At 37.3% G+C, this 19,795-nt stretch overlaps 1 protein-coding gene across 4 annotated transcripts in view; it reads right to left on the reverse strand.

Moving 5' to 3' along the window:
* The window catches only part of LRBA (LPS responsive beige-like anchor protein), a 406,817-nt gene that overhangs the window by 248,321 nt on the left and 138,701 nt on the right, over nt 1-19,795 (reverse strand). For all 4 annotated transcript variants that reach the window (XM_061993733.1, XM_061993732.1, XM_061993731.1 and 1 more), the window contains one exon: nt 9,813-9,921. In XM_061993733.1, the coding sequence (XP_061849717.1) occupies nt 9,813-9,921 (109 nt within the window). The remainder of the gene's footprint in view (nt 1-9,812; nt 9,922-19,795) is intronic.

Consider the following 19,795-nt stretch of genomic DNA (forward strand, 5'->3'; position numbering starts at 1 on the left):
GAACTTACCTATATAAATTCTGTACATATTATTAGAATACCAGACATTCATGATTTTGTACTTGTTTTCCTAACACATGACCACTTAGAGTAACTTATTAAGTCACTGCTGTGAAAGAGATCAGAGAATCACAGAACCATCAAATGGTAGGGGTTGAAATGGACCTCTAGAGATCACGTAGTCCACCTCCCACCAATGAAACAGGTTCACCTCAATCAGGTCACACAGGAATGCATCCAGGTGGGTTTTGAAAACCTCCAGAGAAGGAGACTCCACATCCTGCCTGGGCAGCCTGTACCAGTGGTCCCTCACCCACACAGGAAAGAAGTTTTTCCTTGTGTATAAGTGGAACTTCCCATGTTCCAGCTTGTGTCCATTAGCCCTTGTCCTGATATTTCACAGTACAGATTAGCTTATAGTTTACATCTTTCTGCATATAATTTTACTGTAAGAGTTATTCTTTCAAAGATGTGACAAGCTTGACATTTAGAATCTGTAATTAATAAGAAAGAAAAAAAAAACAAACAGAAAATAACCATCGAATCCTAATAAAGTGTTGTTTGGACATTATCTTATTCATGTTGATGAATCTTGTGAGCATGAACTAATTGTTCTGGATTTTTTGTGATACTTATCTAGCTAATAATTAATTAATAATTAACATGAATAATTAAAAAAACCCACAACACACACAAACTCAAAATCAAACAACCTCTCCCTCCACCTCAAATCACCATGTCAGCCTTACAATTATAGATTTCACACCAAAACAAATTAAGATGCACTGCCATAGTAAAAGATATGTTCAAAAAGGAATGTATTCCCAGTCTATCAGAAGATGGATCACAGCAGAAGCTGCTTCTCCTTTTTATAATTACCTCCCCTTTCCTCATGCCTATGTCATTTCAATTCAGTCATTAAAGAAGCAGGGCAAAATTATAAAACATAAGCGACTAAAGAAACTGAGTCTTTGGCTCCTTCTAGCAGAGGTGTTTTGTTTTGTTTTGGGGTTTTTTTAGGTTTCCAGGGTCTACAAATGCTAAAATAAGAATTTCAGAGCATATTCTGCTAAAACTCCCAGAGCCATGAGAAGTAGATTACTTGATACATGGGTATATCCATGATAATCTCTAGTAAAAATAATCAGCTGTAACAGTATTTACAGGAGAGAAAAAAAAGTTTTTAAAGCAAAGTTTATCATTTACATGAAGTGAAAAATAAGTAGATGTGTTATATATGTAAAAGGAAAGGGATCATAAAAAGTTAAAATATGACACAGTACATATTGTAAAACACTGTACAGAAAAGACTCATATCTTCATGATACTCCTGGACTGTTATTCAAATTACACTTAGTATGTAAATGGAACATAGCAGAGATTATAAAATGTGGAAGAATCTTGACAAGATACTACTAAACACTAAGTATTAATTATCAAGTAATAAATTTCATTGGCACAAGAAAATGAGAATAAGGGTTTTAAAAAATATTATATAGCTGTAGTTATGGATCTATTTCATTTCCATATTTATTAGATTTAATTCTTCACATAGTTTGTCTCATAATTTGCCAAAAATATTATCCAAAAATGGTAATGAAGATAACATCACTTCTGGCTTCATCAGAAAAGTCTGTAGGAGAAGGTAGTTCTAAAATGAATTTTTTAAAAGCTGCTTCAGAAACAGTGTTATTGTAGCTTCGATAGCTCTTATACGTATTTCTATAATGTACTTAAGACTGAGATATACCAAAAAAAAGATGTCTGCAAATTTTCATTCCTTCTCTTCCCATTGCTTATTAAAGCATAATGAAAGAGAAATCACAATTTTTCACTTCTCTTTTCATAATCAGGCAATACTTCATCTCAGCATTTCCGAGAGCATAGGGCAAACACTACAAAGTTCGAACAGAAAATTAACTTCTCATTTCAGTGTCTTTTGACTTATAGGAGTAAAAAAAATCCTAAAACTGTCACCTCAGGAACACGAGAAATCAAATTTTCCAGTTTGTGACTTGGCAACATATTGCAGCAGAATAAAACTAGTTAATCCTCCAATGGAAAAAATCAAACCAAACTTTTTCCACACTCAGCATTCTGTTGAAGTAACAGTTGAAAACAAGTGTTTAGAAATTAGTCAAAATGATTCTTCCTTCTATCAACAGACAGTGCTGCACTGCCTAACCTGCCCAAAGGACACCATTTGGCACTTGTGAGGCCACACCTCAAATACTGTGTCTAGTTTTGGGCTCCCCTCTACAAGAAGAATATTGAGGTGTTGCAGAGGATACAGAAGCAGGCTACCAAGCTAGTAAAGGATTTGGAGCACAACTCATATGAGAAATGGCTGAGTGATCTGGGGCTGTTTAGCCTGGAGAAAAGAAGGCTCAGGGTAGACTTTATCCCTCTCTACAACTACCTGAAAGGAAGTTGTAGCAAGGTGGGGATCAGTCTGTTCTCCCTAGTAACAAGCAATGGAACAAGAGGAAATGGCCTCAAGTTGTGCCAAGGGAAGTTCAGGCTGGATATTAGGAGGAATTTCTTCACCGAAAGGGTTGTCAGGCATTGGAACGAGGTGCCCAGAGAGGTGTTGAAGTCACCATTCCTGGAAGCATTTAAGGGATAGGTGGATGTTGTACTTAGGGAAATGATCTAGTGGTTGACTGGGCTGGGACAAAGGCTGGACTCAATGATCTTAATCATAGAATGACAGAAAGGTAGGAGCAGGAAGGGACCTTTAGAGATCACCTAGTCCAACCCCTCTGCCAAAGCAAATCCACCTAGATCAGGTCACACAGGAACCCATCCAGGCATGTGTTGAAAACCTCCAGAGAAGGAGACTCCACACCCTAACTGGGCAGCTGGTGCCAGGGCTCCCTCACCCTACAGTAAAGAATTTTTTCCTTAACTGGAACTCTTGTGTTCCAGTAAGTATTGTTCACTGGACCTATACAAATACATTATCTCCTGTGTTCTTACAGACTTTGATATGGTATCCATTCTTTGATTCTATGATTTCATTAAAAAGATCTACATTTGAGAGACAATTAAGCCCACTCTTAACTAAGCGTGTAAAGTCTTATTATTTTCTGTGAGGGTATATCTAACTTCCTTTCTGTTACCACATGACATTTTGGTAATCTTATGGGCTGTAACTTTTGTTTACATTATGGCAGAATGTATACAACTTGCACTATACATTATTTTCCTATGTACTGTAGATGCATTGTTGATAACTCACACTACTAAAGAGAATATCCCTTGAGAGTATTCCAAAATCTTTTGTTCTAATAATTAAGGTCCTTGCCATTAAGTGTATTGATTAACACTTCATATAAAAAAATGTTGTAAGAGCCACAGAGTGATTATTTGATACACAAGTCCTATAATAAAGCAGCTTTTATTAAAAACACTGGGAAATTATATGAAAAATCGAGACCCAGTCAAGGATTAAAACTTTCTTTCCTGCAGCAACTGTATGTTGCAAGTAGAAGTAACAATCACCTATAGAAACTAGAAAGACACCAAATACTTTTTCATAATTCTTTCACGGGCTCTCAAACATTCACTTTGACTTCCAAGTAATCTGCCACTATTGATTTGCAGTACTTTTTAGTTTCTTATTCTGAATCAAATAACATCTTTCAACATTTAAAGCTCAGTGCACCAAAGGAAAAAGGGTGCATAATACACAATATTATCAATGAATGGAACCACTGAATTTTGTTTTCTGCCAGGGAAAATAGCAAATAGCTACATCCAAGTTGCTATTGGAATGCTTGCCTAGCCTTGCCTCTTATCTCTGTCAAGGTAATACTTTCATAAACATTAAGATTCTTTTCTCAGCATGTGCCATGAAGTAAAATAGTTTATTACACATAACCTATAAATTAATACTGAATAGGAATTAAAAATGTGACAAAGTCCAGGTCTTCCGCATGAAAAAACATAACTGAACAGAAAAGGGCAACAAATTTTACAGCAGCTGGAAATGCTAGATTTAATTATTGAAGAGAAATCATGCAGAGAAGTTAGCTGCCTAGCATGATTTATAACAAACACAATGGGAAAGTCATGTGAAAGTCTCAGTTAATCAACAGAAACGGCCAATAACAAGAATGCCAGCACTTTATATTTCTATAGATGACAATTTTTTTTAAAAAATAAGACCAAAAATTCAAAGGAATGACATCACACAATCTTTTTTAAAGAGACACTTTGAGGAGGTAAGTTATTTTATAATTGCAAAAGGAGGTACATTTTACTGAAAAAATTACCAAATTGCCCCTTTTCCTCACAGACTAAGAATGAATAATCTCTCTCCATCCAATCTAGCAAGATTTCTGAAAATTCCTGTGTTGCACTGTCCAGTGCTCCTCTTCACCTACTCATGATGTGCAACATTATAGTACCTTTTCCCTCATTTTCTGGTTCCTTTATGTGAAACTTCCAGGCAAAACAAAATACTTTCCACAAGCACTGAGATTTGGTTTCACAGATTTTGGTCAAAGTCCAGTAGTGTCATCCAATAGTAAACTAAACCTTCACAAGAGAGATGAAACACTGTGATGCTTGAACAGTCCAGGACTAAACCACTTGCAAGTTTATATATTTAGAACTCTATAAATATGTATATTCACACACAAATACATGAAGAGATTTATGTAAGACTGGAGGAATATCCAAGGCAATGGGACCTCTTGTCATAAATGATAAAATAAAGTCAATTAGAGTACAAAATTCCCTCCCCCTCCTCATATCAAATCCAATTATTCTTGTAGGCCTGACTTCGCAGCAGTCTGCACACATAATCTAAGACACGGTGTGAATCACCATATTTTTCAAGGTCATTTCAAAAAAGTAGTCTAAGTGGTACCATGAAACTAGTTGTTGGAATTCAGGCATAAAGAAGTTCCTCTTCAGGTTTTTCAGCTCTACCAAATTCTAAGGGTTAGATTTTGAAAAATGTTTGAGAGCTGTGCATATAAATCCCAGGGACATTAGGAAAACAATTAATTTTATAAAGGTTATAAGATAAGTTAGGAGCACTCACATTTCCACAGGCACTGTTAACATATGTGCTTAACTGCCACCTCACTAGAGAAATGGGTAGAATACTGCTTCCTTGGGCTTCTTTAGGCTTTAATCATACTGTAACATGGACAAGCATGTAAGATGTAACTACTTACAAGAGGTAGCAGAAAAAATATAGGTGAAGAAAGAATCAGGAAAAAAAAAAAGAAAAAAGTTGATCTTTGTATTCAGTAATAGAAAAACCTCTCACAATCAATCCTTTATCTCCAAAGCATCATTTTTCTCTCTTTTTGCAATAGCAGCTTAAAAGACAACATAAATGATTTCCTTATAATTTGTGATGTTACTTGCATTATCCCCTATTAAAAACAAGTGTGGCTAGGCATCAAAGATTTTTTTGCCTTTGTCCAGGCTGCTGAGTTGTAAGGTAGAAAACCCTCTAAGGAGGGTGGGAGATCACATCTTCAATGGGGAAGCTGAGCACCTCTGCTTTGGAGAAATTTCTGTAGTGCAGGACTACAGAAGTAAATGAGTCTGCAATGCAATTGGAGACAGAAACTCCTGACAAAAAGGAGGAAACAGAAAAAAAAAGCCAACACAAGATGATAAATGACTTTCTTGCCACCAAACACAGAACTGGACATACAGATTTTGCTGCTGTTCAAGATACTTTATTTGAAGCTTCTGAAAGAGAGAGAATTGCCTTGAGATGACATAGGAAGGAAAGATTTATTTAAAAATTATTCTACTTTAAGTCTATCTCACCCAGACACTCAAAGTTTTCTTCATATCTAAAGTTACAAAACAAACTAGAACAGTTTGTAAAGAAACTCACTCCTGCTGTAGAGACTCTGTGCTCTTGGTCATCCTGTTTTATGGATAGGGTACAGACACTTTCCTCTTAATGTTTTGACCAATGCAGGGTCCCAACACAGGGAGACATAGTAAAGAAAGTCCCAATCAGACCTTGTGCAGCAAACTAAGCACATGCCAAATTTGCTGCTCTTCCTCTGTCTCTTCTTGGTTGTGAAGGAATTGATAGGTGGACACTTTTCAATCCATTTCTGGAAGGAAGACATCTGTCCTGTACTTGCAATAATCAAGAACCAGAGTGGTATCTTCCCCTCTAGACCCTGTGCAACTTATAAAATGTCATATGACAAACACTTTCTTACATCATGCTTCTGAAGTGCAGTTGTTCAGCACAGAAATGCCTTTCCCAGTATTACCTAGTTTCCTAGGTTTTTCCTTCCTCTTACAATGATCACCCTTATCCTACTTATAACAAAATACAATATATACAAATATACAAAATATACAATAGAACTTCATTATTAAGCTTGTCTAAATTTCCCATTGCTTTCTCCTGCCACTATGTGCCCCAAATACCAGAATTCAATTTTAAATAATAAGATATTTTTCCTATTATTTTAAAACTGCTCTTGCCTTTCAATTTAAAAAAAAAATAGTGTTCTACAGAAAATGTTATAATACTAGATTGCTCTATCGCCATGGTGCAAATCTGTCCAAAATCTACCATTCATATTGAAAGGTTCATCTTTGTCATTACTTTTACAAATGAGTAAATTAAAACCAGATAGCAGTAAACACACTACAGGTCTTTAAGAAGAAATTTAGGGGTTGGATTTTTGGAATGTTATCATGGAATATTTCGTGTGTGATCTGAAATACCAGAATAGTAGTCCGAATAAATGAAAAATGGGTAACAGTTCTTGCTGCATTTTTCAGCTCTTTCTGGATGTTTATTCCTCACTCAATCAACCTCATCTCCTTTCTCCCCACAGCTCAGGTAGTAAAGCTTGCTTCTGATCTGAACCACACATACTCATCTCAACCATTTTTAAGAAAAGGCTGCAGCTTTGCAACTACCAATTACCAGAATCATGAAATGTTTTAAAATGTTATTAGAAACAAATTTGCCTAGTCCTTCTTCAGGACTAATCATTACAGGATCATGCTATTTTCCAAGAATTTGTTTAATCTTTTTGTTATACACAGGATATGCTCACTTCCTTCAGTTATCACAGCAGGGAAATCCCTTATAGGGCTTATTATTTATGTCCCTATTGGGACATTATTGGTGCAAAATATTTACATCAAATTTTAAAAGGAATAGGAAAAATTTACAGCAGGAAAATCACAACACTATTTATTAAAGATATGGGCTCTGGTTAGGGAAGTCTCCAGGCTGCATATCTCTATATGATAGGCTATACTTTCAGAAATTCTGTCATATCTGCTTCTTTGTACAACTGGTGTTTTCTGGACTTATGTCATGGCAGATGGGATATTGTATTCAGTGGACTGAACAAGCAGAGTGTGTCTCTCTCATGACTGGAAGAATACCGTATGTTTATTCCAACTCATTTCTCAAGAATAGATGGAAGATGAAGCAGCAAGTCACGGAACAAGTGCATGCAGGTGACCAAACCACACCAGTCAGGCTAGTCAAAACAATCTTTAGCTTAGTGCTCATCATCTGCTACTCTGCCGACTTATAGGTCCGCAAGTTAGGGAAATGAACCAGATCAAAGGCCTTCCTGTCACATGCCTGTAACTGTGTCATGACATGAGTGTTAGGACCAAAACACAGGCATAAACATTGACATCCGTTCATACAATGAGAACATCCCTACCAATTGCAATGCATGACATGTCAGCAGTTCAACACAGCACAGGTCCACCCCCAGGAGCTGATAGAATGCTTCCAGTCCAGTTAAGTGACAAATGTATTTCTGTGCATGACAGAGGAATGGCATGTTTTATACAGCCTGGAGCATAATTTCAAAAGGTTTTGAGGAACATCACAGCTAAAAGGTACCATTGTGCTAAAACAAGTCAAGCATACTTGACTGGATATGTGAAAAACAGAACATATCATGGGTGGATGAAACACAGTACACAGGAATATTCCGATTGTTGATGTGATACATGCAATTCAAATGGATGTGAGTAACAGTTCCCCTATTCACAAAGGAAACATAAGGCTGACTGAAACTTGTTACAAACATCAGTAACACTAACTTCATCAGGACATCAGTTTTGTTATTTAAGCATTTGGTAGAATCCAATAGTTGTATATCCACAATTTGCACACCTGCAGAAATTATGCCAGATGTAAGTTTTTCCAACACAGTAACAAAACTAAACTTGATAAATAGACCATTGCTATTTCAGTACACTAGTTTCTGTTTAAGTTCAAGCTGATGAGTTAAACCCCTTAACCCATCATATTGAGACAGAACAGATTCAAAACAGCATCAACCTTCAAGTATCAGCCAGCTCTTATCCTAGAGAGTTGTCACAGCAAATCTCAGAGCTATATTAAAAATGTAAGTTGATGCTCAGTGTAAATTTCTTCCAGACATCATAAAAGGTGTCTTGAGACTGAAATAAGGCTAACAGTGAAGTTGTCACTGAACAACTGTGCTCATTGATAGCCTGTATTTACATGACAGAATCCTTTACTTCATGTAGATTTCCCACATACAGGCACACCTCTGCAAATAGTTTGCAACTGAAGAAGATGCGGGCTGCTCATCTCATCAATAATGCCATGTCATGCATGGAGCTCCTGCATAAATCCGGAGCAAAAGATGTCAAGCATGCATCACTCCAATGGTTATCAGGCAATGAAGTAAAAAGACGCACTTTTCATCTCCACAGGACTGTCGCCAAATCCTTGATGTAATAAATGAAACATGCCTGCTATTTCACCATTGCAAAATGGTACTGTAGATATCTTAAAACATCTCCGTTTGCAGGAGGGGGGTAACTAGCTCTAGATGAAGTGCAGATATGTTATTAAACAACGCACAGCTTGAATCCTGGGGCCAACACAGATGACCTTTAGAACATAAGCACTGTCTAAGACAAATATGCTTTCATCTTTGGGGAGTGTTTTTTCAAGTAAAGATTTAAGACAAAAACAGTTTAGAAATACGTTAAGCACAAATGTGCCTTCAATCTCTTAATGCTTCATTTTAAAAACAAAACCACAAGTGGTATCACATGTCAGAAGAAAGACTAAGTACTCTTTAAGTAGAATATTAGTGAATTTAGTGAGATTTAGCTTCGTTTTCATTTAAACAACCCAATAATTGAAGCATATAGAAAGGAGATATGTGATGTAACTGAGATCCAAAATTGGAGGTAACACTAAAGCGATTCAGAAAAAAAGGCCTGTGTTTTTATTACAAGTCTATAAAAACAAGGACCAAGATTTCACTTTAGAATCCCTTAAGTGGGATGAAAATACAAAAACATTACAAAACTACACTGAGGCATGTAAAACATAAGAAAAATGGCTTTAGAGATAGACTAAGTCAAATAGCAAATGATAGGGAAAAAAAAGTCATTTCACATTTTGCACTTAACAAGCTATTACTTATCTTCAGCAAGGTGGTTTTTTTCAGAGTTATAACTTGACTGTGATGCTAAGCAGCTTTAAAATATATAGTGATACTTGCTTCGTTGAAAAGAGCAGCATCGGTGTGATAAAATTCCTTTCCCCCATAAGCTAGTTTGCACATTCTTACAAGTTCCAACTTTTCTGCACAGTCTGTACTTCCATCAAAGATTGTGGCAAATTATCAAAACACCATAAAATTGCAAAGCTCTTTTCAGGATGGAACCTCTCATGCCTGAAAAGCTCATATCACATATTGGAATCCTCAAACACAGTGGCCTTGTTACGTTTTGCTGTTTGGGGGGGGTGGGGGGGGTGGGGAGGGAGTTTAAAAAGATTTCACCTCTTACCTCAAATTCAGCATGGCGGTTAATATCCTCTGCTCTCTGTCTGTTCAAGATAAATTCCGCTTCATTAGCTACTCTTACTAAATGGTCCTTCATGGTTTGACTCAGTAACCTGAGGACAGAGGAAAATATTTAAGAACTATCTTGAGAGAATGAAGTCCTAAAATAAAAATATTTAAATACAATATATATTGCTCCATAACTGAATTTATTGTATTATGAGAATAGTATAAATAAGGTTGAAGAATAATTTTCATATTTTAATAGTAATACAAACACAGTATTAAACAAAATGTAAACACTCTAGACAGTCATTTGTTTTATCTGGAAGAATATATGTGTCAGAAAGTCTTTCACATACACAAAACAAAATAATTTTAAAAGTAAGGAGTTTATGCATATAAAAATCCACAGTGACTTATGTAAAGTCTAAATAAAAAATTGTGAATTGCACTGCAGTATAGTTTTTTCTCCAAATGCAAAATTAGAATTTTATGATAAGTATACACTTCACTAATATTTTAATGATTATAAAACATCCTCAGTTTCACAAATGAAATGCTAAGGTATACATTGTTCCAGGGTATGTACAGAATAAAGCTGTAATTCAATCTGAGATTTCTGAGGCCTTCATAAACCCTGAGTTTATGAATGGCAGCAGAGCTGACAGATTGAATTACAATGCAATTATTCTGTGAGCTCACATACTGTTACTAAAAACATTTCCTTTTTAATTAGTTACATTGGGATTCATAAAGTTAAAACTGGATATATAGGAGCTTGAGTGTTTTAGAAGGTGCATATTTCCATAGGATCACTCAAAGATACACCAGATAAATCCATTATATGGTCTACTGGTTAGTTTTTCAAAATATCTGTTATTAAAGTTGTTCTTTTTTAAAGCTTTTCAATGTCTATAGTAGAAAAGAGTAGAATATGAGATCACTTTGTTGAGGTACATTTCAATGAGTTCAGTGTCTTCTGAGAGCCCTTCTTTACAACCACAGGATTTATTATGCAGGATGCCTTCCAAAGTATACTATGTTAATTTTATCCCCCATAACTTATTTTTCTGAACTAAGACTCCACCTGTCTTCCATCTATGTATTTGATAGTATAATCATTAATGTTCTGCTTCTCTTTCCCTATGCTATTCACAGTTCCACACTTGTAGCAGGCTCGCAACTCAAAAGCCTACTCCAATGAGAAGAAATCCAGAGGCAGAACCACACCAGAAGCACTTTGTTCACTGTCTCTCTCACTACAAAAGGCCAGGAAAACCACATCACGACAGTTAAATGAAGCCATGGGATCACAGACCACTTAAGTCAGTAGATTATTGTCTCTCCATGGCTGAAGTATTAAAAAAAGAAATATGCATAATTCATTATTTGAAGCCAAACTTCACCTTCTGCTTGAGGAGGCTTGCACAGAAACCACCGTTTTAGATCCACACAATATTTTTTTCTATTTGTAGTCACTTTTAGAATGCAAGTAGGAGCTGATCAAGAAGCGTGCAATTTGGCCAATCTCTCTGCATGCATTAGTGACATGCTTTTACTTTCAAAAACTTGCAGAACCAATGTTGCTGCAATAACGTAACTTTGATTTTATAACTTTTCACTTAAAAAAATGGGAAAATAAACTAATTAAGAAGGCATTGCTCATACACTGAAAAAGAAACCTCAAACCTCTGTATCTAATAATTTACAATAATGTTCAGTTAAAAACAAATCCCTAATAATAAACCAGAAACAATAAACTTTGTATAATGAATGTCACAGTCTGGCAGATTCCAAGGATTGAGTCCCCCAACTCTCCAAGATCCCTAGTAGCACAAATCTGTCACATAATTACTTGAATAAACAATTTTTTATTAACCTAAGAAATGTCTAAAAAATATGAGAACTGTACTACAATTCATGTTTAACACAGCTGGACAGCATCCCACTATTTTTACTTAAATTGTCAATACCAATATCTTGTCCCAACCAGATCAGACTAAGAAAAATACCAGTTATCTTCTAAAAGGTCTGATTTTAATCTACTATTATTTATCCTCTGAAAGTCCTACTATTTTTCACCTGTTAAAAAAAAGTTGGTTTTAATGGTCTACAACACAGATTTTCCTTTTTTATCTACTAAATATAACCAGTAAGCAGCCCAATACATAACTGACTGATGGATTTTAAATCCTTGGGGGAGCAAGTAAAAGGTAGAGGGGCTCAGGTGTTTGAGTAAGCCCCTGTGCTGCCTCTACACCAATGCACGCAGCCTGGGGAACAAGCAGGAGGAACTGGAGACGTGGGTGCAGATGCAGGGCTACAACCTCATTGCGGTCACAGAGACGTGGTGGGACAGCTGCCATGACTGGAGCACAGCCATGAAGGGTTAGGTATTGTTCAGGAAAGACAGACTGACAAGGCGTGGAGGTGGAATTGCTCTCTATGTGAGAGAGCAATTAATATGTACTGAACTGTGCCTGGGTGGGGATGAGGCGAGAGTAGAGTGCTTATGGGTAAAAATTAATGGGCAGGGCAAGGCAGGTGATATTGTTGTAGGAGTTTGCTACAGGCCACCTGATCAGGAGGAGGATGTGGATGAGGCCTTCTATGAACAGCTGAGAGCTGCCTCATGATCACAATCCCTGGTCCTCATGGGGGACCACCCTGATATTTGCTGGGATAGCCACATAGCCAAGCACACGTAGTCCAGAAGGTTCCTACAGACTGTTGAAGACAACTTCCTGTCGCAGGTGATCGAGGAACCAACAAGGAGGGGTGTGCTGTTGGATCTGGTACTGACGAATAGAGAGGGTCTGGTTGGGGATGTGAAGGTTGGAGGCAACCTCGGCTGCAATGACCACGAGATGGTGGAGTTCAAGTTCCTGTGTGGAAGAGGCAGAACAAAAAGCAGGACCCTGACCCTGGATTTCAGGCAAGCTGACTTTGGTATCTTCAAAGATCTACTTGGACAGATCTCATGGGGTATGATTCTAGAAGACAGAAGTGCCAATGAGAGATGGTCAATCTTCAAGCATCACTACCTCCAAACATAGGATCAGTGTGTCCCAATGCGCAAGAAAGGAGGAAAAGGAGGTAGGAGGCCTTCATACATGAGCAAGGATCTGCTGGGACAACTCAGGCAGAAAGCAGCCATCTATGAGAGGTGGAAACAGGGGCTGGCTTCTTGGGAAGAGTATAGGAACATTGCCAGGGCATGCAGGGGTGCAACTAGGAAGGCTAGAGCCCTTCTAGAATTAAATTTAGCCAGGGAAGTTAAGGACGGTAATAGGCATTTTTCAAGTACATCAGCAGCAGTAGGATGGCCAGGGAAAATGTGGGCCCGCTGCTAAACACTGAGGGTGCCCTGGTGAAAGAAGATGCAGAGAAGGTGGAAGTACTGAATGCCTTCTTTGCGTCAGTCTTTACGGCCTCGGGAAGCCCAGTCTGGCAAGGATAATAGGATGGCCAGGACAGCAGAGGACTTGCCCTGGGTGGAAGAGGAAGAGGGTAAAGACTTTTTGGCCAAGCTTAAGCCTCATAAGTCAATGGGTCCTGATGGGATGCATCCTACAGTGCTGAGAGAGCTGGCTGATGTGATTGCTAAGCCTCTCTCTATCATTTTTGAACAATCATGGAGGACAGGTGAGGTGCCTGAGGACTTGAGAAAGGCCAATGTCACACCAGCCGTCAAAAGTGCAGTAAGGATGACCCAGGAAACTACAGGACGGTCAGCCACACATCCATCCCTGGAAAAGTGATGGAACAACTCATCCTGAATGTTATCACTGAACATATGAAGCATAAGATGGTTATCAGGGGGAGTCAACATGGCTTCACCAAGGGGAAATCCTGTTTGACCAACCTGATATCATTCTATGAGTGCATAACTGGCTGGCTAGATTAGGGGAGAGCAGTGGATGTCATCTACCTTGACTTCAACAAGGCTTTTGACACTATCTCCCGTAACATCCTCATCAGAAAGCTCAGGCAGTGTGGCTTGGATGAGTGGACAGTGAGGTGGATCGAGAGCTGGCTGAATGACAGAGCCCAGAGGGCGGTGATCAATGGCACAGAATCAAGTTGGAGGCCTGTGTCCAGTGGAGTTCCACAGGGATCAGTTCTGGGGCCAGTCTTGTTCAATATCTTCATCAATGACCTGGATGAGGGGACAGAGTGTACCCTCAGCAAGTTCGCTGATAACACCAAACTGAGAGGACTGCCTAATTCCCCAGAAGGCTGTGCATGATTCAGCAGGATCTCAACCGGCTTGAGAGTTGGGCAGAGAGGAACCTCATGAGTTTCAACAAGGACAAGTGCAGAGTCCTGCATCTGGGAAGGAACAACCCCATGCACCAGTACAGGCTGGGGGTTGAACTGCTGAAGAGCAGCTCTGCATAGAGAGACTTGGGAGTCCTGATTGATAATAAGCTAAACATGAACCAGCAATGTGCCCTCATGGCCAAGAAGGCCAATGGCATCCTGGGATGCATCAAGAAGAGTGTGGCCAGAAGGTCAAGGGAGGTTCTTCTCCCTTTCTACTCTGCCCTGGTGAGGCCTCATCTGGAGTCCTGTGTCCAGTTCTGGGCTCCTCATCTCAAGAGGGACAGAGGAGTGCTGGAGACAGTCCAGCGCAGGGCCACCAAGATGATCAGGGGAATGGAACATCTTTCATATGGGGAAAGGCTGCGGGAACTGGGGCTGTTTAGTCTGAAGAAGAGGAGATTGAGAGGTGATCTTATTAACATTTATAAACGTCTAAAGGGTGGGTGTCAGGAGGTTGGGACATCCCTTTTTTCTGGAGTAGCTAGTAACAGGACAAGGGGTAATGGGATGAAGCTGGAACACAAAAAGTTCCACTTAAACATAAGAAAAAACTATTTCACTTTGAGGGTGACGGAGCAGTGGCACAGGCTGCCCAGAGGGGTTGTGGAGTCTCCTTCCTTGGAGGTCTTCAAGACCCGCCTGGACATATTCCTATGCGACCTTATCTAGGTGACCCTTCTTCTGCAGTGGGGTTGGACTAGATGATCTCTAAAGGTCCCTTCCAACCCTACCATTCTATGATTCTGTGACTGTATACCAGCACTTATTATGCATTTGCTGAGATGATGGACCTGTTCCAAACAAAGCAAAGAACTACATTTCCTTGCATAAGAACAACATTCTCAAAACACACTAAAAGTGTATCTAGTAAAAACAAATAGCTTTGGATTATCAGAAAGAGCTTGGTCTCCTATAGATCAATAGTCACTTCTGTCAATCTCACTTCTCCTTACAAATCCCACACACTTTCTTCATTATCTCTATGATATTCCAAATACAGGGGCTAGGCTAGCTAGATAAAAATTGCACATGTTTTTGCAGATAAATACCAGCTGAACTTGTCATTTTGGCAACCACAAATTCTAATGTCTAACAACTAGGGAACTGTCCAAGCTCACCATAAGCACCTATCTGTAACAACAAGTTGTTTTCTGAAAAAGTAAAAGCTTCCTATTATTAGGTAGCAATTATGATAGAATTACGTCCCTTCTTGCAAATATCCAAATTCAGCAACAAGAAGTTTTCAGGAGGTGAGGATAAATATTATTTCCCAATGCAAATGAAGTCCATATGAAATAATTCACTTGTTAATATCATACAGCAGCTGCATTCATTATTTACATTCAAGGTCTTAAAATCTTAATCTTTCACCTTTTCCAAACACTGCGTATGCTTAGATTAACTTTCTTCTAATAAACAATTCAAGCTGTATCATTATTCAGGTCAGTTTGGATTTTCTTTATGAGAACAGTATTCACATACTGAGCATGCAGCTCAGATTTCTATTTTGACTTTATGTCTTTAAGTGTGTAATTTAGCAAATTAAATATACATATATACACACACACATATAAATGTAATGATGTCATGATGTAACCATGGAGTCTGTAGCCATTATTAAAAATCAAAGGCAAATACAAGCTTTATAAATGAACACACCATTGCTTACATGTCTAAAATGAAGTTTTAATTATCTACTTCTAAATATCAATTTCAGGAACCTTGGCAGCTGTTACTTTTCCTTTTGAGGCAAACAAAACAATTAACAGAAATTTGTTTAGTGTACCTTGCTGCTTGCAATTGAAACAACTGTTTCCAGCTGAGTAGACCACTACTGAGGCAAGGACAAGAATCTGACTAGTTGAACTAACATTTGCAAAAGTATTAGTTCAACGACATACGAACACCTTTTATATATATTTCAGTGACTGCAAACTGCATTAACTTGATCAGTTAACTTTGAGACAAAAATGCTTTGTTTTAAAGAAAAAAACTGTTTTGAAAAATATTATTTTCCTCACTAAGACAATAAATACACTTAATGAATTCAAAAAATCACAATGGCTCTTTCTGGTATCTGCTCTGGCCTCCCACATCAAGCATGTTTTCCCCAAAATAATTTCTTTTCCTCTGTCAAGTCTGTACCTTCTGTTTGAGCTACACCATAGCTTTCAGAAAGATGCCCTAACTTTTTCTTTTTTTTTAAGATTTGAAGATATTTTATACCATGTTCTCCAATAAAGAAGTTTTATAATAAGCCAATTAGCGTCAATTTAAAACAAAACAGAAAACCCACAACTATTCCTTGTCTGTTTTTATTCTGATTTTTATGCCAGCAATTAGATCACATTGACCTTTTTTCTGTTAAATAAAATGTCAATCCCAAGCATCTCTTTATAATTACTTTTTCGCAGTGAAAGTACAGGCTTTCATTTATTTGGCTAAATAAACAGATTAATTGAATTTCTTGTCTTTTTTGAAGTATGTACACCCAAGCTGAAAGAAAAAGTGATGTCTAATAATTTCCTTCTTGCCCATGCTTCATAGTCTCTGCACGCAGACACATGGACCTTGTTTGTCTTATTCTAGTATCTCACATATCTGCTTATTTTTTTTCAGTGTCATTAAACACCAAATGCTGTTGAACATGGTGACTTACACTCCTCTTTTCATGGTAGTTTCCGTTCTGTTTGGCTTTATTTATGACAAGCTATTTTTCTGATCTTTAACATGAGAAGAGTGTGGATAGAGTATGGATGGACATGATCTGTGTAAGTTATCCATTAATATCTCTACAGGGGTAAAGACTCCGGATACCAGGCCTACTCTGCTTTAAGTACACACCAAATTCAAGGTCTCAGACAGACTTCTTTCTTTGTCCAAGCACTTCCTTTTTGGACCAAAGTACTCAAAAACATGTGGCTAACTTTGAAAAGATGAACAGTCTAGTAAAAACAAGCAAGGGGACAGACCTCATACTGGAGGTTAAATATATACTTGCATACTTTGCATGGTCAGGAATGAAGTGCAGAATGAGTTCTAGCCAAATAGATATTCTGATTCTTATTGCTATGCTGGAAGAGAAAACTATGAGACACAAAGCAAGAAATCTTACTCTGATTTCTGGGTGTTGAATGCTTAGATGATCAAGTACAAAGTCAAGTTTCTCCTTACAACAAAGAAAGAGTGGAAAAAATGAACAGAAAAAATATGTGTAAGTAACAAAAGTTAGACACAGATAAATTCTGGATTAGTATTACTGATGTCCAACAATTATAAATTGTAGTTCAAAATATGGAAAAAGCTCTACAGGTGACATTTACAACAGCTGTTTAGGTATAAATCTCTCAAACTACTACAGGGAGAGATTATGTATGCTCCAGATGCTACCACAATAGAGAACTCAGAGATAGCCAAGAACAGTACACTTTCCTACTTGCACTCCTCATAAACTTAGCATATAAGAGGTTCTCTTCAAAAGGAGATACGTTCTACATGGATATACACTTTTTTATTGGATCTGACTGCTCAGTGTGCTAAGTGTTGGAATTACTGTTGCAAGTAAGTTTTACAATTGCTTTGTGGAACACAGATACTTTACAGATACAGGCTGTAAGGTTCTAAAGACTTAAATTTCAAACACATTTACCACCTTACAATAGGAAAGGAAAAAAACCCCAGATGTGCACACTCACCAAAAGGCTGATTTGGACTGCAATAGCATGAAACTTAACAGCACTCCAAAAAGGCAGCTAGAAGGGGACACACTAATATAATATTTACTATCTAGGATAGCCACTTTGGATGTCAGAGCCTAGTGAAAACCAATCTGAGGCTGCATTCCCATTTTGAGAGAGACTGAAAAGTAGTTTACTTTTTCATAGACACAGCAAATTAATGACATTCTCACAAGCAAAACCTACTTTTGCCACATATTTACTCTCTAAAGTTACTAGTATCTCCAATAATAAAGACTTACATTAATTTTTAATCATCAAGACATAGATCTGCACCAAAAGTTTATTCTTACTCATTAAATTGCTAACAAGATCATATGTTAACAGTTACATGAAAATTTTGCAGTCTTAATCCATGCATACATGATCAAAACTCAGTAAAATAAAAAACTGTTCTAAAAATGGTTGTGCATGTCACACTATACCTTAGTGTACACACATGCACACAAAAAAAATCACAGTGTTAAGAACACCACTTCAAATCTGTCTCTGAAACACATCCAGGCTACAGTTTCTATTTTTCAGCACATTTTAAATGGTTAGACCAGCCTAATGATCTTCTATAGTTCAAATTCACATATTAACAAACCTGCTTCTGCTACAAAACCAAAACAACAACATAAAACCTCAGAAAACACATCAGCAAAAATCTCTTTTACAAAATCTACCACTTAAAAGAAATGGGTTACTAAAAATAAAAAGCAAGAAAATATTGACTTTTTTTTTTCTCTTACAAATCAAGACTAAGGTGCAGGTTCTATGTTATCAGAATCTCAGGGCAAGGAGGCTGCAATAGAAGTAGAATGGTGGTAATAATTTGAATAATTTTTTTCCCTGAGCCTTTTTTTGTCAATTATGCACAAAGCATAAGTCTGTCAGTTATCATTCATTTTTTCATTAATAGCTGTATTTTTCTAACTATTTTCCATCACTGTAGTTGCTTCTATGGCAACACATTCCCTAACATTCATTCCTTGAGAGTGACCACACTATTGCAAGTGAAAGACAATTGAATGGGGCAGCCTACATCTGTCCCCTATTTTCTGTTAAGAAATTGTGCAAGTAATTGGCCAAACAGTTCAATTGCCAGCTATTTCAATATTGAAAATTATCTGCATCTACGACCAGTCAAAAGTAATACAGGTGACTTAAGAAAAGGAACAGCAGGTGACATCTGTGGAAATTCTCTCAGCATAGTTCCCTCTAAAAAAAATCCCTGCTATAGAAATACAGAGGAATATAACACTGTAATTTTTATACTACTGGGTGTTATGTATTGTGAGAATATTCCCAGTTACATCTGTTATTTCTGGAGAAGTTTGGGGTTTTTTAGGTTGGTTGGTTAATTTTTTACTTGCTTGTTGTTTACCTTCTTTCTTCTCCCAGTAACTTTTGAATTCATTGGATAATTCCAACATTTTTTTTTTTTAATACAAGGCTAGAGCTTCTCAAAAAGACTAATTTTTACACAAGTCTTATATCCAACAGAGGATAAAACCCTTGCAAACATCCTTAAACAAGAAATAAGGAAAAAAAAAAAATCTCTTTTCAACTGCACTGAAAACCACATTAGAAACTCCAACATAGGACGAGAAGCCTCTGATACGGTAGGAGAATTTTTATTAGATTTCAATCGCCATTAGACAACAGAGAATCTAGCAATGAGAAAAACTGACAGAAAAACAAACATTATTAGTTCTGCTTCTCCTGGATACATTTGTGAATCTAAGTTTCGGGTTTGTTTTATTTAAGGATTTGACAGGGCAAAGGCAAAGGAGAGGAAATTATATATGTATTCTGCTAGTTTTACAAGATTATCTTTGAACCAAACTTTGTGTGATAGCTTTTTAAACCAACTGCTGTCTGAATATTAATCCACAGATAAATTTAAAAAAAAAAAAGTCTAGAACAGAGCACGTCA

Source organism: Colius striatus, chromosome 3 (genome assembly GCF_028858725.1).
Source record: "Colius striatus isolate bColStr4 chromosome 3, bColStr4.1.hap1, whole genome shotgun sequence".
Taxonomy (NCBI): domain Eukaryota; kingdom Metazoa; phylum Chordata; class Aves; order Coliiformes; family Coliidae; genus Colius; species Colius striatus.